The sequence below is a fragment of the Drosophila ananassae genome, chromosome 3R, assembly GCF_017639315.1.
Source record: "Drosophila ananassae strain 14024-0371.13 chromosome 3R, ASM1763931v2, whole genome shotgun sequence".
NCBI lineage: Eukaryota > Metazoa > Arthropoda > Insecta > Diptera > Drosophilidae > Drosophila > Drosophila ananassae.
In genome coordinates this window covers 25,876,991-25,896,375 of record NC_057930.1, presented here as the reverse complement: position 1 = coordinate 25,896,375, position 19,385 = coordinate 25,876,991, and the positions used below count along the sequence as shown (strand labels likewise).

The following is a 19,385-nucleotide window of genomic DNA, read 5'->3' as shown; positions in this document are numbered from 1 at the left end:
GTCATATGTCAACTACAGGTTGCCTTGTCAGCACTCATTAAGCTCTTAACCTCATTCGGGCGCACTCACACCCATACGAGTAGTCGGTTCACGTGTCGAGCACTCACACCGACAGACACTCACGCACACCCGCCCATCCACATCCACACATTCATGGCATCCTGGACAAATGCAAGTGAGCGCTTTATTACCAATGTCGACACGCCCGGGCAGTAGAGGACGAAAATGGCAGCACAATGAAGATGTGAAGGCTTTTGTTTCCCATAACCCATTAAATTCTTCTCTTGAGTGCAAGGCGAGCCTGAGAAATGTATAATAAACTGGGAGATGTTTGCAAATTAAATTAATTATCTTTTAAAAATAAATTTTTTTGGATGTATCAAGTAGCTCTAGTACTCCACGTTTAAAGGGTTAAGGGTTCAATGGCCGAGTCTTCATTTTTCAGGCTCCTCACTTAAAGCCTTCTACTTGGAATATATCTTGTGTAGTAGACACTGTCTTTCGCCTTTCCCTGACTTGCCTTTCAATTAATTCAGCTTGCCCTGTTTTGGCCCTTTTTTAACATTTTCTCGGCTCAAATGAATGAAATCAAATTAATTACGAAGGACGAAGAGCTGATAGCGCTCGCAGGAAGGATATTCCTCTCCGCTTCCTTATGCACATGCATGAAATTTTCTTTTCATAATTTATGCTCCTCCTTCCGCCAATTCTTTGTGACTCGGCGTTTGCTTTCGCCTTTGCCATTCATTTCGAGGCACTTCCCAGGCGGATCTTATCTGGCCTCTTCGGCATTATCAACTTCATCACATGGGAAAGTCCCATACGAGTTGAGATGCTTTGCTTAGTTGTCTTCAATGAAGAAAGCTATGATACATTTTCAGCCTTAAATATTAGTTTTCTTTCGATTTAATTTGATTCTAACTGGTGTTTTTTAGGGAGATTGTCACAGGATATCTTTGCTAGCATAGCATATCCTTGCATAGTTATGTCTTGTTGGTCCCACTTTTTGTGTATGCTCATAATTAGATTTCTTCTCCGTTTGAGTGCGGATGTCGAACACACAGCATCGGAATCAAAGAAAATATACTGGCAGCCGTAGTTTTAGCTTGCAGTCATTTGGCGCTTTGATATTGGATTTCAGTTCGCAATTCCCCCATTCCCCATTCTCCATTCCGGCTCATATCGAGTCTCTGCCTTTGAGCCACGGCCAGGAATATTGTTTAACAAGCTTCCTTGCCGGGAGCCTGTGGCAAGAGAAATTATTGGCAAGATTCATTGAAAACGAAACTAAGGCAATGCCAAAAATGGTGCCATTGACTCTTGGCTGATAGATGCCATGATGAATGCACTGTCAAAGCATTGGAAACTGTCAAGCTGGAAATGTTTGTGTCGACCTGTCACAGCGAGTGGGGGAAATTAAATATTTGCCATCAAACTTACCCTCTTGTGTGGGTTTATTGAACTTTTGGCTCAGTCGTCTCTCTGAAAAACAGAAACAATATTACATAAATGCGAGGACAAAAATATCTTAATCAAGTCACATGAAATGCATTAAGAGCCGACGAAATCTTAGTCACAGCAAAGTTATCCCCCGGCTTAATTAGGCAAGCAATTCAATTAGTTTCGGCAGACAAAGTTAAAGCTAATGCTCTGAGTGTAACCTGTACACAGGTGTGCTAATAAACCCCGACCACACACCGGCACACCTGAGACACTCAAAGGCTGGGGGTCATGGTGAGCCACAAAATCAGAAATGTTAATTAAAATCACTGAGCGTTGAGCCTAGGCGACAGGCATGTTAAGCAGTCCCGAAATCTGTGGGGAATTCGGTCCTGGGATCGGAACCGGTACCGAGACCGTTGGGGAAAACTTTGGGGCACACCGGAAAACCCCTGACCACAACGGAGGAGGGCGAAGACAAATGTTGCAGATACAAATCTCACTGGGTTTATTAAACGCAGTATAAGGTGACAAACACAAACGAATTAATTATGAAGATGGCACGTATTTTACGGCGGAAACGACCAGAGTTCACCGGAAAATTAATTTTAATTGGGCGTATAAATATTTTAAAACAAACTGTGGGCGGCATTTTAATCTGCGCAGCGATTGATAAAACCAAATTTTACCAAAACATTTCTCTCTTTTCAACTTCAAAGTTGCCAATTTTGTGCCCCGGTTGCCAAAAAAAGAACGCCGAAAGGTAAAAAACGCATAGGGCCACAACAAAACAGAATTGCATTTAAAATTCGTAATGGACGTACCGGAAATACACAGTTCCGATCAGGAAGCACGCGGGCCAGGAAATCAACTGAAAAAGTGCCGCAAAAATTCGCAGAGCCAAAACGAAAGCTCACAGGGAAAAATATAACGAAAAGATATGCAAGAGCAGGAGCTGCTGGAAAGCAATAAAAAGCTGGATTCAAAATAAACAAAGGAGAGGAATAATATTTTTATTAAAAAGTGCACCAGCGGCTCCTCTCCTTTGATCGTAGAACGAGTGCATTTAAGGAAATTCAACCGCGGAGCAGCCCCAAAGTCAAAACAATTAATCAGGTCTGACCTTACGGCCCCGCCGGAGTCTGTACAATTATTCGTTGGTCTGCCTTTTGATTTCGTCTGAGCGAAAGTAGTCGATAATTCGAGTTCCGGTCCCAGCAGCCCAGCATCCCAGCTCCCAACAGCAAGTTCCATAAACACGGATGCTAACTTTCATTAAAAACCACTTAACCCTAGCCAGGACAACACAGACCGCAGGAGGGGGTGGGCGAGCCCACCCACTTGACCGGCCACTTGACCCACATGACCCCCAGTGGAACAGCCGGCCACGGCACGTGGATACCCCGTAACCGTAACCAGTTTAGCCAGGGTCTTCATTTCAGCCAGTTAGTCTGGACTCCGGAGCGCTTAGAGGGCGTGGCACTCGTGCACATCGTTAGTCATATTTTTTACTCCGCTGGCCAACTTTTTGGCAAACACGAAGCCAAAGGAGATACTCGTATTTTTAATTAAATTAAATATATGAGTGCGTGTGGGAGGAGTGGCAGGGGGCGCGTTGCAAAAGTCAAAAGCTGCTGCTGTTGCCGCTACTGCCAGTGCATACTTATGTGGCCAGAAAGTTTCAACCGGATTAGAGAATTAATTTAAAATCTTAAAAGGAAATGCCCATAGGACGTTTCCACAGAAAAGTTTCGGATACCACTGTTGGGATTACATCGGCAAATGGAGAGCTTTTCTTTATTAAAAATATTCTTGAATTCCTGATACTTTTATGGCTAATTGTCAAGCAGTTGAAAAGTTTGACGGCAAAAGTTACGCTGCCAGTCGATCAAGAATACAGCTCCTACCAGCCACAAAGTTTGTCAAAAAAAAGGACATTCACATGCGTTGCCATTCTGGGGGCAGGAGTGGAGGAGTCAACGCTCGCTTATTTCTATTTCATTACCGCTGTTATTTTCCTTTAATTTTTCGCCGCCAAACAAACAAACAAAGAAAATCCGCAAAAAACAGTCAAAGTTGAAGAATGGCAGCCGGGAAAAAAACAAATCGAAAGCGTAAGAGCCCTCTGCAGGGTGCACTGCAGACAAAACTGCAAAACTTTGGGGCTTACTCCTCTCTGCCGTTTGGGGCCAACTGTTTTCTTTTAATGCCGAAGCGTGAAAACAAAACTTTGTCCGCATCCCCAGTTTCGGATTTTTGACTGCGTCTGGGACAGGGACGGGGACTGGGACACTAATGGCTTGAAATCGAAATGGATTTTCGGCAGTTTGTGCAAATATGCTTCCAAGTGGAGCAAAAAATGAAGAACCGACACATAGTTCGCCGAGTGCGTCATATGCATTATTAGGCAAAATGAGCAAAACAGACAGATGGATGAGCTGGCAGAGCTCAACATTAAAGTAGCTTTTGTTTGCAACTAGTATGATAGTTTGGCAATATTATTATTAAGCTATAAAGCTACTATTGCTAGAATATGTTTTTTTAGGTGGGATTGGCGACAAACAATACTCCGCCGTGCAAATATGCAAATCACATGCTAATCAACGACACGAAATGAAACTCGATATTGATATATATCGAATATATATTACAAATTACTCCCCCGCCCCAGGTTTTGGCCATCAATTGTTTGTTTGTGTGACCCAAATAACAGTTTGGCAAAATGCAGAGCTCAATTTCCGCAGACAAACAGTTGAACAAAAGCCAACACCACCGAACTGGTCCCGAATTTTGTGCATTTCGCACACCCTGGCTAGGACTCTGCTCCCGGGCAGGATAATTAAAATTACTAATTGAAAAGGTCCGACAGATACACGGCTGCTGGGAATAACCGGCTATCGGTGTGTGCTCAACACCCGTGCTGAGTCCCGCCTCCGGCGATCGATCAAATTTCCCTGACAGAGCTGTAAATTCAATTTTGCAAAGCTTAAAATGTGAGCTGGCTAATATTTAGAGAGCCAGGGTGCCTCGGAGGCAGCCGGTTATGGATTATTTTTATTCAAGAGCTGAGGCCCTAAGCAGATATCGATTGCTCGACACTTTCGCAGATTAGCGAAGAAAAACCAACCGCATAAGCTCGCCTTCCATAAATTTAATTCAATATTTTTGTCAGTCTATGCAAATTTTGCCAGAATTCCACTGCCAAGAAGGAGAAAGGGAAACCCAACAAGGACGAGCCAAAAATCGGGCGACTATTTGGGTCAGAATTGCATCAGAGAGTGCTAACTAACCGAAGTGAATGCTCTGATGCAAAGGACAAAAATAATTTGGGAGAAGTTTGACCCGCCACGAGATTTTCCTGGAACACGGTGTGCGATAAACAAACTGTTCTGGTCAACGGGTCGGCTAATCGATTTTCCATGCAGCTGCAAAGGTTGGGCGGAAGCAGGAGTACCCCGAGACGACATGCGGTCTCCGTATCAGATATTTTCGGTCTTTGATGCTTCAGCAATAAGTGAATTGAATTCCGGCTCCCTTGGCATATTTTGAACTTTGCGGCGACTGTGGTGGCCGACCGAGAGTGCCGCAAAAATTAGTTTCTGTGCCGCTGCCAAGAATGCCAAACGGAAAACGGCGCCAAATGCCTTCAAATGATTTAGGTTTCACAAATATTTGGCATACGAGTAATTAAAAGCCAACTTGTGATTAAGCGAAGATTTATTCTTCAAATTTAAGTTTTTTTAAACAAAAGTTCCAAAAAGGCTTAAAGTCTGTCAATGAATGTCTAGACTGTAGACTGTAATTCGCATTACCTTTAGTGGCGGAAACTTTACCATTTTTGGAGTTCTGCAGCCGAGTACTTTGCAGAAGGAGGGCACATAAATCTTGAGTGAAAATTTTCGTTTCGCCCATAAAAAATTAACAATGCGTAAAGAGGCTGGCAGAAATTACGAGGCAGAGTTCTGCAAGGTTCTAGCGTAAGCCAGGACTTCTGAAAGCCTGGCAAGTATGTCCCTGCTGCACTCGAGGCCCTCCCAGGCGCCCGTGCTGCACCCGCACACTCGGCCTGGCCGGTGCGTGTGTGGGTCGGGGATGCCATAAAGGTAATGGTTGGCCTCCAGCACGCCTCATCGCCTTGTGTGCCACAGAGAGAGAAATCTACTCTCAAATTGTATTTGAAATTCAAAATCAGGTCGAGAAATATTGGTTTTATGGTTTTAGTTTCACGGATTAGATTACTTAGACTTAAACAAATATTCAAAAATAGAAACCATCCTTAGTTTGGGAAGGTCCAAGTTGTAGGATACAACTGTAAGATTTCAGTCCACAATGTTTGCGGTCACTAGGTTCACCTCTGCACTAAGTAAGCCGGATCAAGTAATTTTCCATTCCATTCGCAATGGTTCATTTTATGTGGCCGCATCCTGGGTTCATCTGCATCCTGAAACGGTCCTTGGGCCGTCACTTATTGAGTCTGTGGGATGTGAGTGCATTGGAGACTATAGCTGGCGTATGCCACGCCTCACCCTTAATTGGGAATATGTGTTAACGTATTCCCTTTCGCATGTTAACATTTTATTCTGCCATTTTAAATACACCCACTCTGGCTTAAGCCCTGGCAGGCAAAAAGGCCCAAAGAGCCCTAATGGAGGTGGGGCATCCTTGTCCAACGTGACACTGAACACGTTTTAACGATGAGCAGCTTCTGGCCCCAGCCTTCATAACTTATGCACATAGATAAGCGACGCCAGGCCCTCGCCCTCTTCTCGCAGCTTCGTCCTTGCGGTGGCTCCGTACATTGTCTTTTTTTCTTTTGGTTCGGCGGTTTGTGGGAGGAATTTCGGGATCCAGTTTTGGGGGCTACCCACTTTAATGCTGCTGGCCATTTAAGCAAATTATGAAAATTTCATAATTTCGTATTGTAATTGCTTTAAGCTCGAGCCGAAATTAGGGCGGGAGAGTTTATTAAAAGATCCGGAAATTATGATGAATAAATAATACTCCTAAATTGAGGTAGCCACTCTTGGGCCTTAAGGAAAAAGCTATCTATTCAAGCCGTCAGTCAAAAATTTAAGAGCTCTGAAAAAGCAAACAGTTTTTAGGCAATTGCTCTCCAGTCTAGGATTATAGTACGTGGTTAACCGCTGCAAAGAAAGAGCTCTTGGCGGGCCAAAGCCTGCTGGTCAATAAACCACAATCTGCTCCACACACACTCCGCCCGGCCTTTATTTATATTTAATTGTTCTGACCACATTGTTGCCATGTTGCACCTCAAATTGTAATTATTTCCTTGATGGACTCGGCCACTCAATGCACGTGCCATTAATTATGAAAATATTGCCCAAACACTTCTCGGTCGAAAAGATGCTTTACTCACTACCTGTCTCTGTTTCACTCTATCTGCCTTCTCTTTCTTTACACACACAGTGGCATACTCTCTCCGACAGCCACTTACATTAAATTTAAAGTATTTACCACAATATTTTCGCTACACTTGCCTCGAATTGTGTTTCCAGCTCGCCATTTGTAACAATGCGCACACCCAGCAGCGTGGAGTGTGTGGCTGGGTGTGTGTATTTTGTAAAATATATTGTGTTTTTGAGTTTTCGTCTGGGCCGAGGCCGAGGCCGAGGCCGAGGAGAGCCCGGTTTTTATTTTGTTTGCGGCTGCTTCTTTGCGTCCTTTGTGGCTTTCTCCTGGCTCTGTGGACCGTATTTCTGGAGTACGTGTTTGTGGGATTTCACGGCGGCAGAGTGTGATTTTGACCGAAAGTAATTTCGGGTATATTAGTTACTGGTTTAAGTGTTTAATACACAAGAAGTAAGGTAGGTCCTGGTGATTCTCTGGTCTATACTCTATACTTGATTTGACTCGTGCTCCGGCCGAATGAATTCGTATTCTGCGCTAAATTAAGGACATGAAAAGTCTTGGCAGCAAACTTGCCCAAGAACCGAAATTGAATAAGTTGGCCAGAAGGTTAGTGAGTGAAAAATGTCTTAATGAAAATTAAGGCGGCCGGCGGCGTGAGTCAACTGATTTCGGAAGACTTTTTAGGATGCCAGGACACGTAGGCAGGGCCGGCCGCAGGGCATTTATTCCAGTTGAATTTTTGGCTACCGAAAACGTGCAATTATTCAAAGTACAGAACGAGTTTTCCCATTAAACGTGTAACTTTTTAGCCAAGAAACGGGGAAGGGGTAGGGGAACAAGAACTCTTCATAAGTTGGAGACAACTTTCGTTCAGCTCTTGCGGCTAAAAACCGAAGGCCTAAGGAAACATTTTCATTATCATTCCAGTCAGAGCCTAATTTATTGCCGCAATTTGCCTAGCTCTTGTTGTTTTTCTTGTTGCATATTAATTTAACATAAACGGCTCACAAGCATCGCCAAATTGCCACCAAAATGATTACATGATTCTCCGCCTTGTTGGCCTCGGATGTCCTCGACGGCGGGCTGTTCTTGCCGGATGCCTTGACGATGTTGCGGATTTGGCAACGCGCCGCTGAAGATCAACATCAAATTACCCTAATCAAATTGTCATTACGCATATTTTAAGTAAATGAGTGCGTGAATTTAGATCAAATTAGCGGGCGACAGCTCTGCCAACGGGCTGACATTCAATTTACATGTGATTTTAGACAGCGAACGTTTTTTACGAGTCCTGTCAGTTAATGAGCGAGTTTATTTGCGAGCGAGATGGCAGAAGATGCCAAAATTTAATTTGTATTTAAAGCACACCATATTGCTGGCGTTTAAAGTACATACTGAGCGAGAGAAGCCACACAATACATTTCAGGCGAAGTGAAATTAATCAGGATCGGGTTAACCGCCTAGCTGTTGTAGCGCTTAAAGGCTCTGCCCTGAACTCCGACCCTCGCAAACAGAATAAAGCTTAGTTAGCAAGCAGTTTAGGAAACTTGCGAGGCAAAAAATAAGTAAATATAAAGAGCGGAGCATATAAAACTCCTAACAAGACATAAATGGACGAGGAATAAGCAAGGATAACTGAAAACTTGGCGCCGGCAGGGAAAAGGCGTATGGCGAGAATAGTGAGCGAACAACACCCGGCACATACACATGCGGAGAACAAAGTTGCTGGGAAAACACCTCGAGGATCGCAGGAGTGCGGATGGGGCTTCGCATGAACTTTCCACTGAACTGAAGCCGAACTTTTATTTGTTTGACTCGTGAGCAACAAACTTTCCTCCTTGTCTTTTCCGCCAGTTCAACTAGTCTACGTATTTCCCTCTATTTTATTGCAGCAGCTATGCCTCAAGAAGATTTGGAAATATTTAAAAATTGATATTAAAATAAAAATAATTTTTAAACTCTTTCAAATTCAAACTGCCTTTTATTATTCTACTTTTTCAGAACAAACAAATCTTTTTAAAATCCCCTTTGGCGTAAAAATAGCCAAGTTGATTTCTCTGTCCAGAGGAACTTCAAAGTGGAAACCCAAACAAGCTGAAGATGCTCTAGAAAGTGCACTCCAAATTACTCGAATGATACTTGATGGTTGCAATCAGGAACCATCAGACCCCAGACCAGAGACCGCCGAAGTCCGACGGGCAGACTTCATTATTCTGATGGCAATTAGCAAATTGAGTTCCATAATATTTCTGTTGTCCGTTTCGCAGTTCGTCTGTGGGAGTTGCTCCTCAAATTTTATTGTTGGAATGTTGTCAAGCAATTAGTGCAGCACGACTGGCTTTCCCTCTTTTCCGAGGGCACACGCTGCGTATGATTGATGCGCTCTGGGAGGGCTTCTTCTCGTAAGCTCTTCCCCTGCATGTGCAAGCACATGGCATTGAAATTAACTCAAGAACACCAAATATTTTTAATCAGAACAAAAGAAATTCTTCTTCCAGAAACTACAACACAAATCTTAATACCCATCCACCTTGATACTGAAGATTTTCTCCCTCGATATATGCAAATAGTCACATTTTAAGCCAGTTTAGCTCTGCCGCTCATCGTCAACTGCGTTGATGGCTCAATCATCCCTGCAATTGTTATGTTCCTGATCCATTTAACCTTATTGGCGGCAAACGAGGGACACGACAGCAGGCCAAATGAACTGGAAACAAAAATTCCCAGCGCCTGATTTGTCGCCTTGTTTTTGCCCACACACGCCGCACACCCGATTCCCGACGATAATCATAATATTATGAAAATGGAGGGAGAAATATGATACTTTAACCGACAATACATTGTCTTTTATGTGCATACGGATAGCGGTTACATAACTCGAAACCGAACCAATGACAAAGCCAGTCGAAAGTTGGCACCGCATTGATCCATGTTGACAACTTTTGGCGGCTCGCGAAAATACAAATAAATATGCCAAGGGATTCACTCCATTTTTTTACACTCGATTGCTCATCGCGAAGTCGGGAGTAGACTCTAGAGGGTTGTCCTGCGTGGCTGAAACAGTTTATTTTTATAGCCAAGAGACGCGACTTGGCCGTATCGATGCCGAATGCCGATGTTCCTGTCTCGGCGAAAGGCAATTGCGCCCATTTGTCATCGCAACATCGCAACATGACAACAGTTCCAGCGGCACTTACCACATCTGGGTGCTCGAAAAAAGCCACAGCAGCAAAAATCACAGTAGCAGACAAATATTGACTTTAAAAAGTTCCCCGAAGAGATTCCCACCCGCCCAAAATGCAAAATGTGAAACCCTTTTCGGCCACACAGAAGTGCTTTCAATTAAGCATCGATATGTGCTTAAAAATAAAATGTCCTTACATATTTAATTAAAAGGAAACTGTATCCTGTTGGCATCTACAAAGGGACTTTGTCCTCGTTTTTAATTGCGCATTTCATGCATTTTAATGCGACTGCCCACATAAAAGATAGGCCACCCCAAACCCTACGCCAAAAGAAATGGTAATGAGCTCAAAACCAGCAAATAAATATAAAAACGAAAAACAAATTAAAAGCGAGGCAAGCATATAAATTTATTATGGCTTTCGGATGAGGAGCGAGTGGAGATCTGGCGCTGCACACTGATATGGAAAAAAAACTTGGGCCGCTAATCAAATGTAAGCACATTTAATGTTTAAATAAACAGAAGAAATGAGTTGCGTAAATAGATGGAATGTAAAGGGACGAGAGCTGGCTTACATCTGCGGCTCCCAATCGCAGCTTATTTTTTCCTTTGATTAAGTCCCGCATAAATATTTATGTGGAGTAGCAGCAGCAGCGAATATGCGCATTCATGACGGCCCAAGTGGTATTTAATTGAGAAGTAAATTATATGGAGCACGTGATGGGGAGCCGAGAAGGACTGGGGTAGCCCCACAGCGGATCGACTGATGGATATCCAGGAAAAGTCCCTTGAACTAGACATTTCAATTAGTGCCAAAAAGCTTTTATATACAGAAATTATGTTTTTTACATTTTCAGCCAACAACAAAGTTGGCGTAAGCCCTTAAGAGGTGACTCTGTACCCTTTGGATTGGGCGATAATATTCATTTATAAAATAAACTTCAATACGAAACCAAAACAAACACATGCGATGCTTTTTTGGCGATTCTGCCACTTGAAAAACGAAAAAAAAGCAAATTTTGTTATTGAGTTAGAAGTGATACTCACACCACCCAGGAGGAAGAAACAAAACAAATATACGAACCACGAGGGCCACTTTCAGGCTTGCCAACAAGAACAACAAGAAAAAAGTCAACGAAAGACTGAGAAATTGTGTGTATTTTTGTGGGGATATTTTCAGTTCGGGCAACGTTTTATTCCTTTTGAAGTGCCACGAGAAAAAGAGAAGTAAAAAGTTGGGTTTATGTCTGCTACTGCAGGGCATAATTCCCTTTAAAGACTTTAACGCTTATTTAATAATTTTTTATTGTCAAGAAACGTACTTCTATGCTATTTGCATTTGAGAAGTTTTAAGTGCCGACAGCGGGGTTCTTCTTCTTTTGAACTTTATGGAAGTTTTTGTTTATTTTCGCAATTTACGAGTATTGTTTTAAAATATAATACACTGTTGCCCCTGTTCTCCAGTGCGAAAAAATACAGTGAGCGGAATTTCAATTAAATTTGAGTTAAATGGCTCTGATTGGTAATTAAATGAGAAACTGGCCAAACGCATATTATTATTTCAAGCGCGAATATGAAAGCATGGCCTCATAATTCTATTAAATCCATATGCAGCTCGTTTGGAATGTTTTTATCAATTACCAATTCGAAGAACCATCGATTCAAGGACACTCTTGTTGTGTTGCAAGTTAATCCCATTGTTATTCAACATTTTTCGGATATTCCAATATTTATTTGTTCGTTTATATTTAATTTGCATTCATAAAAATGCATAGGTTACAGTTTCTCGCTCGACAGTTGGAAAAAACGTCTCGAATTTGCGTTTTTCAATACGGGGAAAGCAAAAGGAACGAAAGTGGGGGCATGGGATTGAATTGTCACAGCTGCAATTTTTCAAACGTCAAATCAAAACAGAAAACCAATTACTTTTGATGATTAATTACCATTGGCGAAGGCACTGTGCGTAGGCAACAAATGTTGAAGACCGCAGAATGATTTTGATTGCGACCCGAGCTAACTGCTTCGTTTGATTTATGATTCGATCAACCCTTTGCTGACAAGTCCCCGATGTAAAGTGACGTGCCCCGGCCGCCGAAGGACCAAACTTTCGTGAACTTGCTTCTGCGACATGAAAATCACCTTAAAATTCATAAGTTTGTAGGGGGAGAAGGACTCCATCCATCCAGGAGGTGCCGCGGCAGAAGCCGCAAGTAAAACAGCAGCTGCATGTCATTAACTATATGAGCGGCGGGGCGTAATCCTCTCACCACTTGGCGCACATAGCACCACACGGCGTATGCGTAACGCCGCGACCAACTTTTCGACGCTTCATTTTTCGAACATTTAGCACCCCCAGCCGCAATTTTGAGTGCGTGGTGCGACACCTTCCTTCAGCCACAACTTTTCATTTTATTTTTCAGACTCGACTCGACCCCCGAGACTCAGCCTGCTCTATTTTGTTGTCATCAAAGCTGCGGATTATGCGCACAAAAACGAGAGTTTATGTATGAAATTATGCAAAGCAGACCAGACCGCCAGACGATAATGAAGGTGGTTAGGAATCCTGCGCCTGATGACGTCGATTCCGCTCAGCACTGAACTGAACTCTTAAAGCCCGCCAAGGCTAACGCGGTTGCCTTTCATTATGGGAGCAATTTTGTATGCGATTATTTTTATTGAAATGAAAAGTGAAATTTTGAATGCCTGCATTGAAATTTCATATTTTAATTACAATTCGGCTCTGGCCCGAAAGTGACCCAAATGTATGCGATATGGTATGGTTGTATCTGGTTGCTGAAAGAAAGGGTTCTTTTGACCCTTTTATTCTGGAAGTCCCCAGCTGCATGCATCGTTGCATAATTATGTTGCCAAACTGGTTGACTGACCAGCAAAAAATTTAAAAGTACAACCCAAAAAAGTGCTAACCCCAAGTTACTTGAGCATGACGAATGACTTTGTCGAGTTTATTGAAGTTCTACTGGATATTTTATTAAAAATTTCACAGGCACAGGTGCGGCAAAGTTTTCAATACGTTTCTTGCCAGATAATGGGATGGATGGGTTTCTTTTCTGGCAAGCTGCTGGCTTTTAATGCTGCGAGGACCTGTTGTCGAAGATTAAATATTAATGGCTCCCATTAATATTATCTTCAGCCGTCCGAAGCCAATAAAATTTCCCTAATGTCGCGATATTTATGGCAACATTACTCATGGCCGCTAAAATCGATACAAGAGTAAGTTGTAATTACTTCTTGATTTATTTGGGAAACGCATTTTATTTATACACAGCCAGCTTTTGGAAAGCGACTGATTTTTGAGGAAGCCACTTTAAATAGAAGCCCCAGATGAGCGGAAGTAGAAGCTACTTGATACCGCTGTGGCGGCCAGTATGAATTCTGCGGTTTCCGATTGACAAGTCATTGGAGCAGGTGTAAGTCTATCACGATTCCGAGGTAACTTCTCACTGGCAATCGCAGTCAACTTGAGCCATTTCAAGGCAAAAAACAACACCCAACTTGTAAGAAAATAAACAAAATTAATAGGTTCTTTAATTGGTTCTGCTAATAGCTTGTCTGCACTACTCACATCATCATGGTATGCCAACTAAAAATTGCATTTCCAATCAATATAGTCTAAAATTTAAATGCAGGGATCTTCATCATCACACTTACCCCAGCCACAGCGGCATGTAAATCGAAAATTAGCAGGAATTGTCACTTTACATCACTCCGGCTGCAGGACGAGTAAATCATACTGCATACTGGCACTGACACTGCTACACGGGCGACCACAGAGCACACAGTCTGGTCTGGTCTAGTATTTGGTAGAGGGATCCTCCTCCGTGGCAACTGCGGGTGTGTGTGTGAATATTCAAATCAGGTGCTGGCCGCCAATAAATGAAATCTGTTACTGGGTTCACTGGCACACACAATAACTAACACGCACTGACTCCAGCACAAATAGCAATCGATGGAGGATTTCGGCAGTCTCGTTTGTTTACCAAATGAACCGTTCTTTCTGTTGATTTAGTTTCGCAACTTTGTCCTTAGGGCTGGCCCTCCATTAAAGTTTTCGGGCGATCGACCAACACAATTAAACTGCGCCTTTTTTGCACTATCCTGAATTTAATTAAGGTCTGTCTCAAGGATTAGGCCTGATTTGTGGCCAAGTCAAGTCACTGGGCGCCTTGTCAGATTTTTAATCTCCAGTTTCGAAAGCGTACATGGACACTGACGCGAATTGCCGACCGAGTAGAGCCGAGTCAACACTGTACGCGGGCAACCGACCGCACTCCCGAGAATCACACGAACGTCTGAAGTCGCACCAAAGCGCGCACTGCAAGATAAACCCCAAGCCCCAATCCGAGAGAACGTTTCGGCTCGAGCTCCAAACAGTTCGAACCGGTTGCCAGCAGACCTCTGTGGTTCGAACCCGAAGTGCACTTCGTGAATTCCATGTTTTTGAGTTCTAAGCTTGGGTCTTTAGTTTTGTTCAGGGGCGGGATTTGAGTTTGTCTTTAAACAATAGTTTTTAACATGAATCAAATAACATTTATTAATAAATAAAACTGTTAAAGAAGAAGTCCTTAGTCCCTTAAGTCTTTTCCGCATTTTTTTTTTGAAAACCAATTATTATCTTAAGCACTTTTTAGCCATTTATTTCAAAGTAATTCAACAGTTAAGTGAAAGCCTACTTGGAGCACAAAAATCTAATAAAAATGAAATTTATCTACTTGACACAAGTAGTCTTTTCAAAAGATGTTTAAAGCCACTCTTAAGAAGTAACTGTTGCTTCTTTTATAGAACCAAAGAAAAAGGAAAGCTTCTGACATGTGCAACATCCTTAGAATTACAATGCAGTTGCTGGAAAGTTTCAGCTAGAAAACTAAAAGTCAAATATAAGAAGGCAAGCAACTTTGGCCATAAAACATGCCCTTAAACCACACCTCCCTTCCGCTGCGCTCAGGACCACACACACTCAAAGGAAAGCCCAAGGGAAAAAGGGAAACCTCGCCCCAAGAAGGGACCGACGCTGCAAAGCAATGAAAATTCCGACCTACCGCAATAAATTCCGCGGGAAAACAACGGCAGCGATGCCAAAATGAGAGTGAAATGGCCGACACACACCCCTCGGAAATGCCTCAAGGAAGCACAACGCACACAGGGACACCGCAGCATGGCGCTATAAATCGCGCTTAGCCAAAAAACAAAACAGCATCGGGCATCAGATTCGCTGGCGGATTCAGAATCCACCTTCAGGTGAAAGAGGAAGCGGCAACCTTTGACCTGACACAATGCTCCACATTCTATGTTTTTCGTTCGAGTTGGAAGCGCGGCTGCGCAGAAAGTGCCGCGAGGAAACAGCTGTTCTAGGCGAGTCCTTACCTAGGACAACATGTGCACTAGTAGTGGGAGTGCTAGTCCTTGCAGGCAACCTTTGTTCCCCCAGCAGACAAACCAAATATTTTTTTTTTTTTTATTCATTTTATTTCGAAACAGTCTGCTCTAAATTTTTTTGAATGGGGAAACTGGTGTGATGTTCCCGGGCCAAGGGAGGAGTGTTAACAGCAACTGATCTCCCCAGCAGCAACGCGTACAGCTTCTATCACAACTGGCCCTGGAAGACCTGGATTATAGTCGGGTTTAGGGAAGGAGTTACTAGCTCCCAACTCACCATAACGTTTTCGCAAAATTACATAGTTTTCATAGTTAATTCCAATCGGGGCTCTACCATCCGCAGGGGCACGAACTGCAGCAAGGACTACAGCAAGGTCCGCAAGGTCCGCAGCAAGGACCACAGCATGGGCTACAGCACCCGCCCTTCAAAGGCGCCAGGCATCCAGGGGGGCAGGGACCAATATAGAAGGGATCGAAAGAGCACACGAGCATCAAAACCATCTTGAAGGTTTGGTTTAGTTAAGGGCACCGGCTGCACCAGATATTATTTTTGATATTTTAGAACTAAGCGGTTTTATTTGGATTAGATTAATTTATATTAGATATTAGAAAATAATAAATATACTCACCTTTTAATTCTGGTTTTTGCTGCTGGGAAAATAGTTGAGTTAGGCCTCGACTACAAATTTAGAATTTGGACTAATTTTTCATTTCCTTTTATTTTACTGGAGCTGATGTGTTCAGTAGAAGCTGTTGAAAATGAATGACCTGAACTCCGTCGGGTCTGGACTAGCTCGACAGAAATTTGAAGTTTCGGGATCCAACGCCTACTTGGGATGAAGTCCACGCCTACTTGTGACTTCTCGAAACGGAAATTTGAAACAATGTTTAGTATCTACTCCTCTGCCGGTGGATCTGCCTCTGGCTCGGGCGGCGGTGCCGGCTTGGCTTCACCCTCGGTGTCGGACTTATTTTTGGATGCATCCTCACCATCGGCATCTGATCTGCCGGCCAATCGTGCTTCGCAGTCGAGTGTCGGCAACAATCTTCCTACTAGATCGCGGGCCCTGCTTCCGATACTCTGAACCATCGAGCAAGCATTGTCCATTCCATCGCTCTCCACCAGAGATGTTATGCCCTCGGTGGCAGCCAGCTGATCGCCCATGGGGCTGCCGTAGTGGAGCACCCTGCAGAAGGGGGTGGCGGTGCGCTCAGCCACCCTGTCACCCACATGCGAAATTGAACTGGCCACCACCAGGAAGAGAGCCACGACAGTGGCCACGCCGATGGCCGTATGCACCGCTTCCATTTTCCTCTGGACGGGAAAATGGATCCTGTTACCTGGCTGACAACTAGTCCTAAGGCGACTGTCTTTGGGTTCGGGCGGAAGCTCAGGCGGGGGCTAATTGACCGGCGATACTACCGATTGTAGAACGAAAACCCCATGTTAGAAAAGAATTCGGAGATGCCAGTCAGCAACTCGCCGATGGCATCTTCGCTGATCACCGCAGTCTCCACCGGATGGATGTCTGGTGACGGATCATGTACTATCCGCACCATTTTTTCCACCAGAGGTATAAGCTGACTTACATCCAGCACTGGCTCCGCTTCTTGGTGCATCTCCAAAAAGGATTCGTGGAAAACGATTACCCATCTGACGATCGGAGCCATCACTCTCCCTGCCCAGTCCCCAATTGGCTTCAGGACACGATGCCACGCACACTCGGCCGAAGCAGACATGATCGGCAAGTAGTACAATTTCGAAAATATTCAAAGTCTACTGTTTAGGGTTTGTTAAGCATGTTATGATTTATTTCTATTGACAAAGTCTTCAGTAAGCAAACATTCTCCTCTCATTTCCCTTGACTTATTCCTTGAGTTTTATGCAGTGTTCAAAGCGGATTCCAGTTGTGCCTCAGCCACAGCATCCATTGCAGCAACCCCAGCCACACGGGGTGAATCCCGAATAGCACCCGTAAGGACACGGGCCACAAGCGCAATCCGGATACGGACCCACGTAGAAAGGGTTGAACTTGGGACAGCAGGTGAATCCACAGCAGGCCATTTTGAACACTCCGTACAAGTCTGGGGAAACACAAACGGGTCTATATACCCCAATCATCACCAAATCTTCATCCAACTTACCAAGTATTTAATCAAAGTGAAAAAATATATTTTAAAATAAGTATGTGTATGAGCACATACATATGCTCGGTGAAGTTTTGCTATTGACTTTTGAGTCGGATGTGTCTTGATGCGTCAGTTTCTTGATGAAATGTTCCCTTCATCTCTTTCAAAGATGTTTATAGACCATCTTGTGATGTCTACGGATGGATGGTAATTAAACCAATCTCATCTAGTAACTTTGCAAACATTTACACTCAAGTATTAGTTCAATTGAAAGACATGGAATCTCATCTAAAATGTGTTTATTTCTCATTATATTATTGGAAAATTAATAGGTGAACCGTCCAAGCACTCTGCAAATCCGAGTCCTCTCTCAAGACGTCATCCTGGTAAGCACCCTCTAAGGTTTTGACTTCTGCTCTTCCTTGGGCTTGTAATTCTCCGGCTCCTTCTTCGGTCGGGCGGGACTGCAGCACGGGAGCTGCGCCTCCGGACAAACATCACAGGCCGGATTCGGGCAGTTATTTTCCTCCATGCAGTCGGTGTCGCAACATGGCGGATCGGGTCCGATGTAGCCTGGATTAAATATGCAAGGCATGTCGCAGCCTCTCCACGAAGAACGAGCCTGGAGGCCGGATTGCGGAGGCAGGTGGGCTGTACTTTATAGATTTGGAAAATTTACATAGAGACAGACGAGGGATGTTTTCGGTTGAAGGTGCGGAGCGAGAGTGCGAGTCGGGATCTGGCCCATTTCCATTGTAATTAGAACACAATAGACCAGGCCAACTAGATGCCCGATATGGCCAAAACAAACATTGTCTAACGTGCTCTATCGGATTTAATTACACGACGAGGCACCGTAAATTTATGCAATGGTTGGAGGAGAATGATATGTTCCAACTGTTTATAATATTTTATACCTTTCACCTAAAATGAGTGTAAAAATGTGCTATTTTGTAGGCGATTCAATTTCCTCTTTTTGGCCTAGTGTCATCGAACAACAGGCACGTTGACCTCGCCCACAAAATCAAACACAACCTGCCGAATGCCCATAATTATTTCATAATCGGGCAACACTTCTCGTTTATGGTGACAAAAGCCTGCAGATAGACAAAAGCCCCTGCAGCCCATATCGCCGGGGGCAGCCATCGAAATTTGGGCCACAAATGGCTGCAGGCGCAAATATGGAATTTAAGTTGAAATTAATGAATAATTAAGCTGCATTGGGAGGCAGACGCTGGACGCAGCGGAAGTGCGGCATTTGCATAACTAACACAATGAACTACATACGCCGCCACGCAGCAGAAAGGCAGACAAGACTTGGGCCGTTCATAAATTAGATATGCAAATGCGAGTGGAAATAGAAAACTAACGGCAATGCCTTTGTCAATTAATCAATCAATCAACGCAGCAGCAACCCACTGCGACTGCCAGTGCGATCCAGAAAGCTTTGCGGAAATCACTTGTCCGACGTCCACCCGGGCGAGCTATTCGCCTCCTCCGCCTCCACTGGGAAAGCCCCTCCAGAAAGCTGCAAAAGCAACAGCATCTCCATTCATCTACATCACGCATGCCAATTTGCTGCAGCACGGTTTTTGATTGCCCGCTAAGTTCAGAATGCTTTGAGCCCCATCATTGGAGCCGATCTGCCAGTTCCGATGCAAGGCGATGGCAGAGTCATTAGCATCAAAGGGCAACGTTGACACGACCCATGCCCCTGGCAGCTGATCTGCACAGTGGAGTGTCCACTTTACTTTGAAGCAGTAGAGGTAGGTGTTTTGGTACAGAATGGGTTTGGCATTCGTGTATCAAAGCACTTACTAATCATATTTTACAAATTATTGTGACTTCAATAGAGAAATGTTTCACG

General features: G+C 43.8%; 5 protein-coding genes across 5 annotated transcripts in view; all 5 read right to left on the bottom strand.

Annotated features, from left to right (window-relative positions):
- Positions 1–14,337, bottom strand: part of LOC6497628 (insulin-like growth factor-binding protein complex acid labile subunit) — a 45,702-nt gene extending 31,365 nt beyond the window's left edge. Inside the window, exons 1-2 of the mRNA XM_001961640.4 lie at positions 13,664–14,337; positions 1,441–1,482 (exon numbers count right to left, since the gene is read on the bottom strand). The gene's annotated coding sequence lies outside the window, so the exon portion shown is untranslated. The remainder of the gene's footprint in view (positions 1–1,440; positions 1,483–13,663) is intronic.
- Positions 14,338–15,455: 1,118 nt separating this feature from the next.
- Positions 15,456–15,889, bottom strand: LOC123256965 (male-specific sperm protein Mst84Dd). Its single transcript, XM_044716555.1, has 2 exons — positions 15,666–15,889; positions 15,456–15,608 (listed from the first exon to the last, which is right to left on the bottom strand). The coding sequence occupies exon 1, from the start codon at positions 15,887–15,889 to the stop codon at positions 15,719–15,721; it is 171 nt and encodes a 56-aa protein (XP_044572490.1). The 3' UTR covers positions 15,456–15,608; positions 15,666–15,718.
- LOC6502437 lies at positions 15,456–16,819 on the bottom strand. Its single transcript, XM_001961641.4, has 3 exons — positions 16,018–16,819; positions 15,666–15,952; positions 15,456–15,608 (listed from the first exon to the last, which is right to left on the bottom strand). Exon 1 carries the CDS (start codon positions 16,695–16,697, stop codon positions 16,284–16,286), a length of 414 nt encoding a protein of 137 aa, XP_001961677.2. The 5' UTR covers positions 16,698–16,819; the 3' UTR covers positions 15,456–15,608; positions 15,666–15,952; positions 16,018–16,283.
- A 352-nt stretch (positions 16,820–17,171) lies between these two features.
- Positions 17,172–17,680, bottom strand: LOC26514381. Its single transcript, XM_014906837.3, has 2 exons — positions 17,534–17,680; positions 17,172–17,473 (listed from the first exon to the last, which is right to left on the bottom strand). The coding sequence occupies exon 2, from the start codon at positions 17,451–17,453 to the stop codon at positions 17,304–17,306; it is 150 nt and encodes a 49-aa protein (XP_014762323.1). The 5' UTR covers positions 17,454–17,473; positions 17,534–17,680; the 3' UTR covers positions 17,172–17,303.
- A 120-nt stretch (positions 17,681–17,800) lies between these two features.
- Positions 17,801–18,286, bottom strand: LOC6497626. Its single transcript, XM_001961643.4, has one exon. The coding sequence runs from the start codon at positions 18,111–18,113 to the stop codon at positions 17,916–17,918; it is 198 nt and encodes a 65-aa protein (XP_001961679.1). The 5' UTR covers positions 18,114–18,286; the 3' UTR covers positions 17,801–17,915.
- Between the last annotated feature and the right edge of the window lie 1,099 nt (positions 18,287–19,385).

Coding starts and splice junctions, on each gene's coding strand:
- LOC123256965 (XM_044716555.1), bottom strand. CDS start 15,889: ATGGTTTTGATGCTCGTGTGCTCTTTCGATCCCTTCTATATTGGTCCC.
- LOC6497626 (XM_001961643.4), bottom strand. CDS start 18,113: ATGCCTTGCATATTTAATCCAGGCTACATCGGACCCGATCCGCCATGT.
- LOC26514381 (XM_014906837.3), bottom strand. CDS start 17,453: ATGGCCTGCTGTGGATTCACCTGCTGTCCCAAGTTCAACCCTTTCTAC.
- LOC6502437 (XM_001961641.4), bottom strand. CDS start 16,697: ATGGAAGCGGTGCATACGGCCATCGGCGTGGCCACTGTCGTGGCTCTC.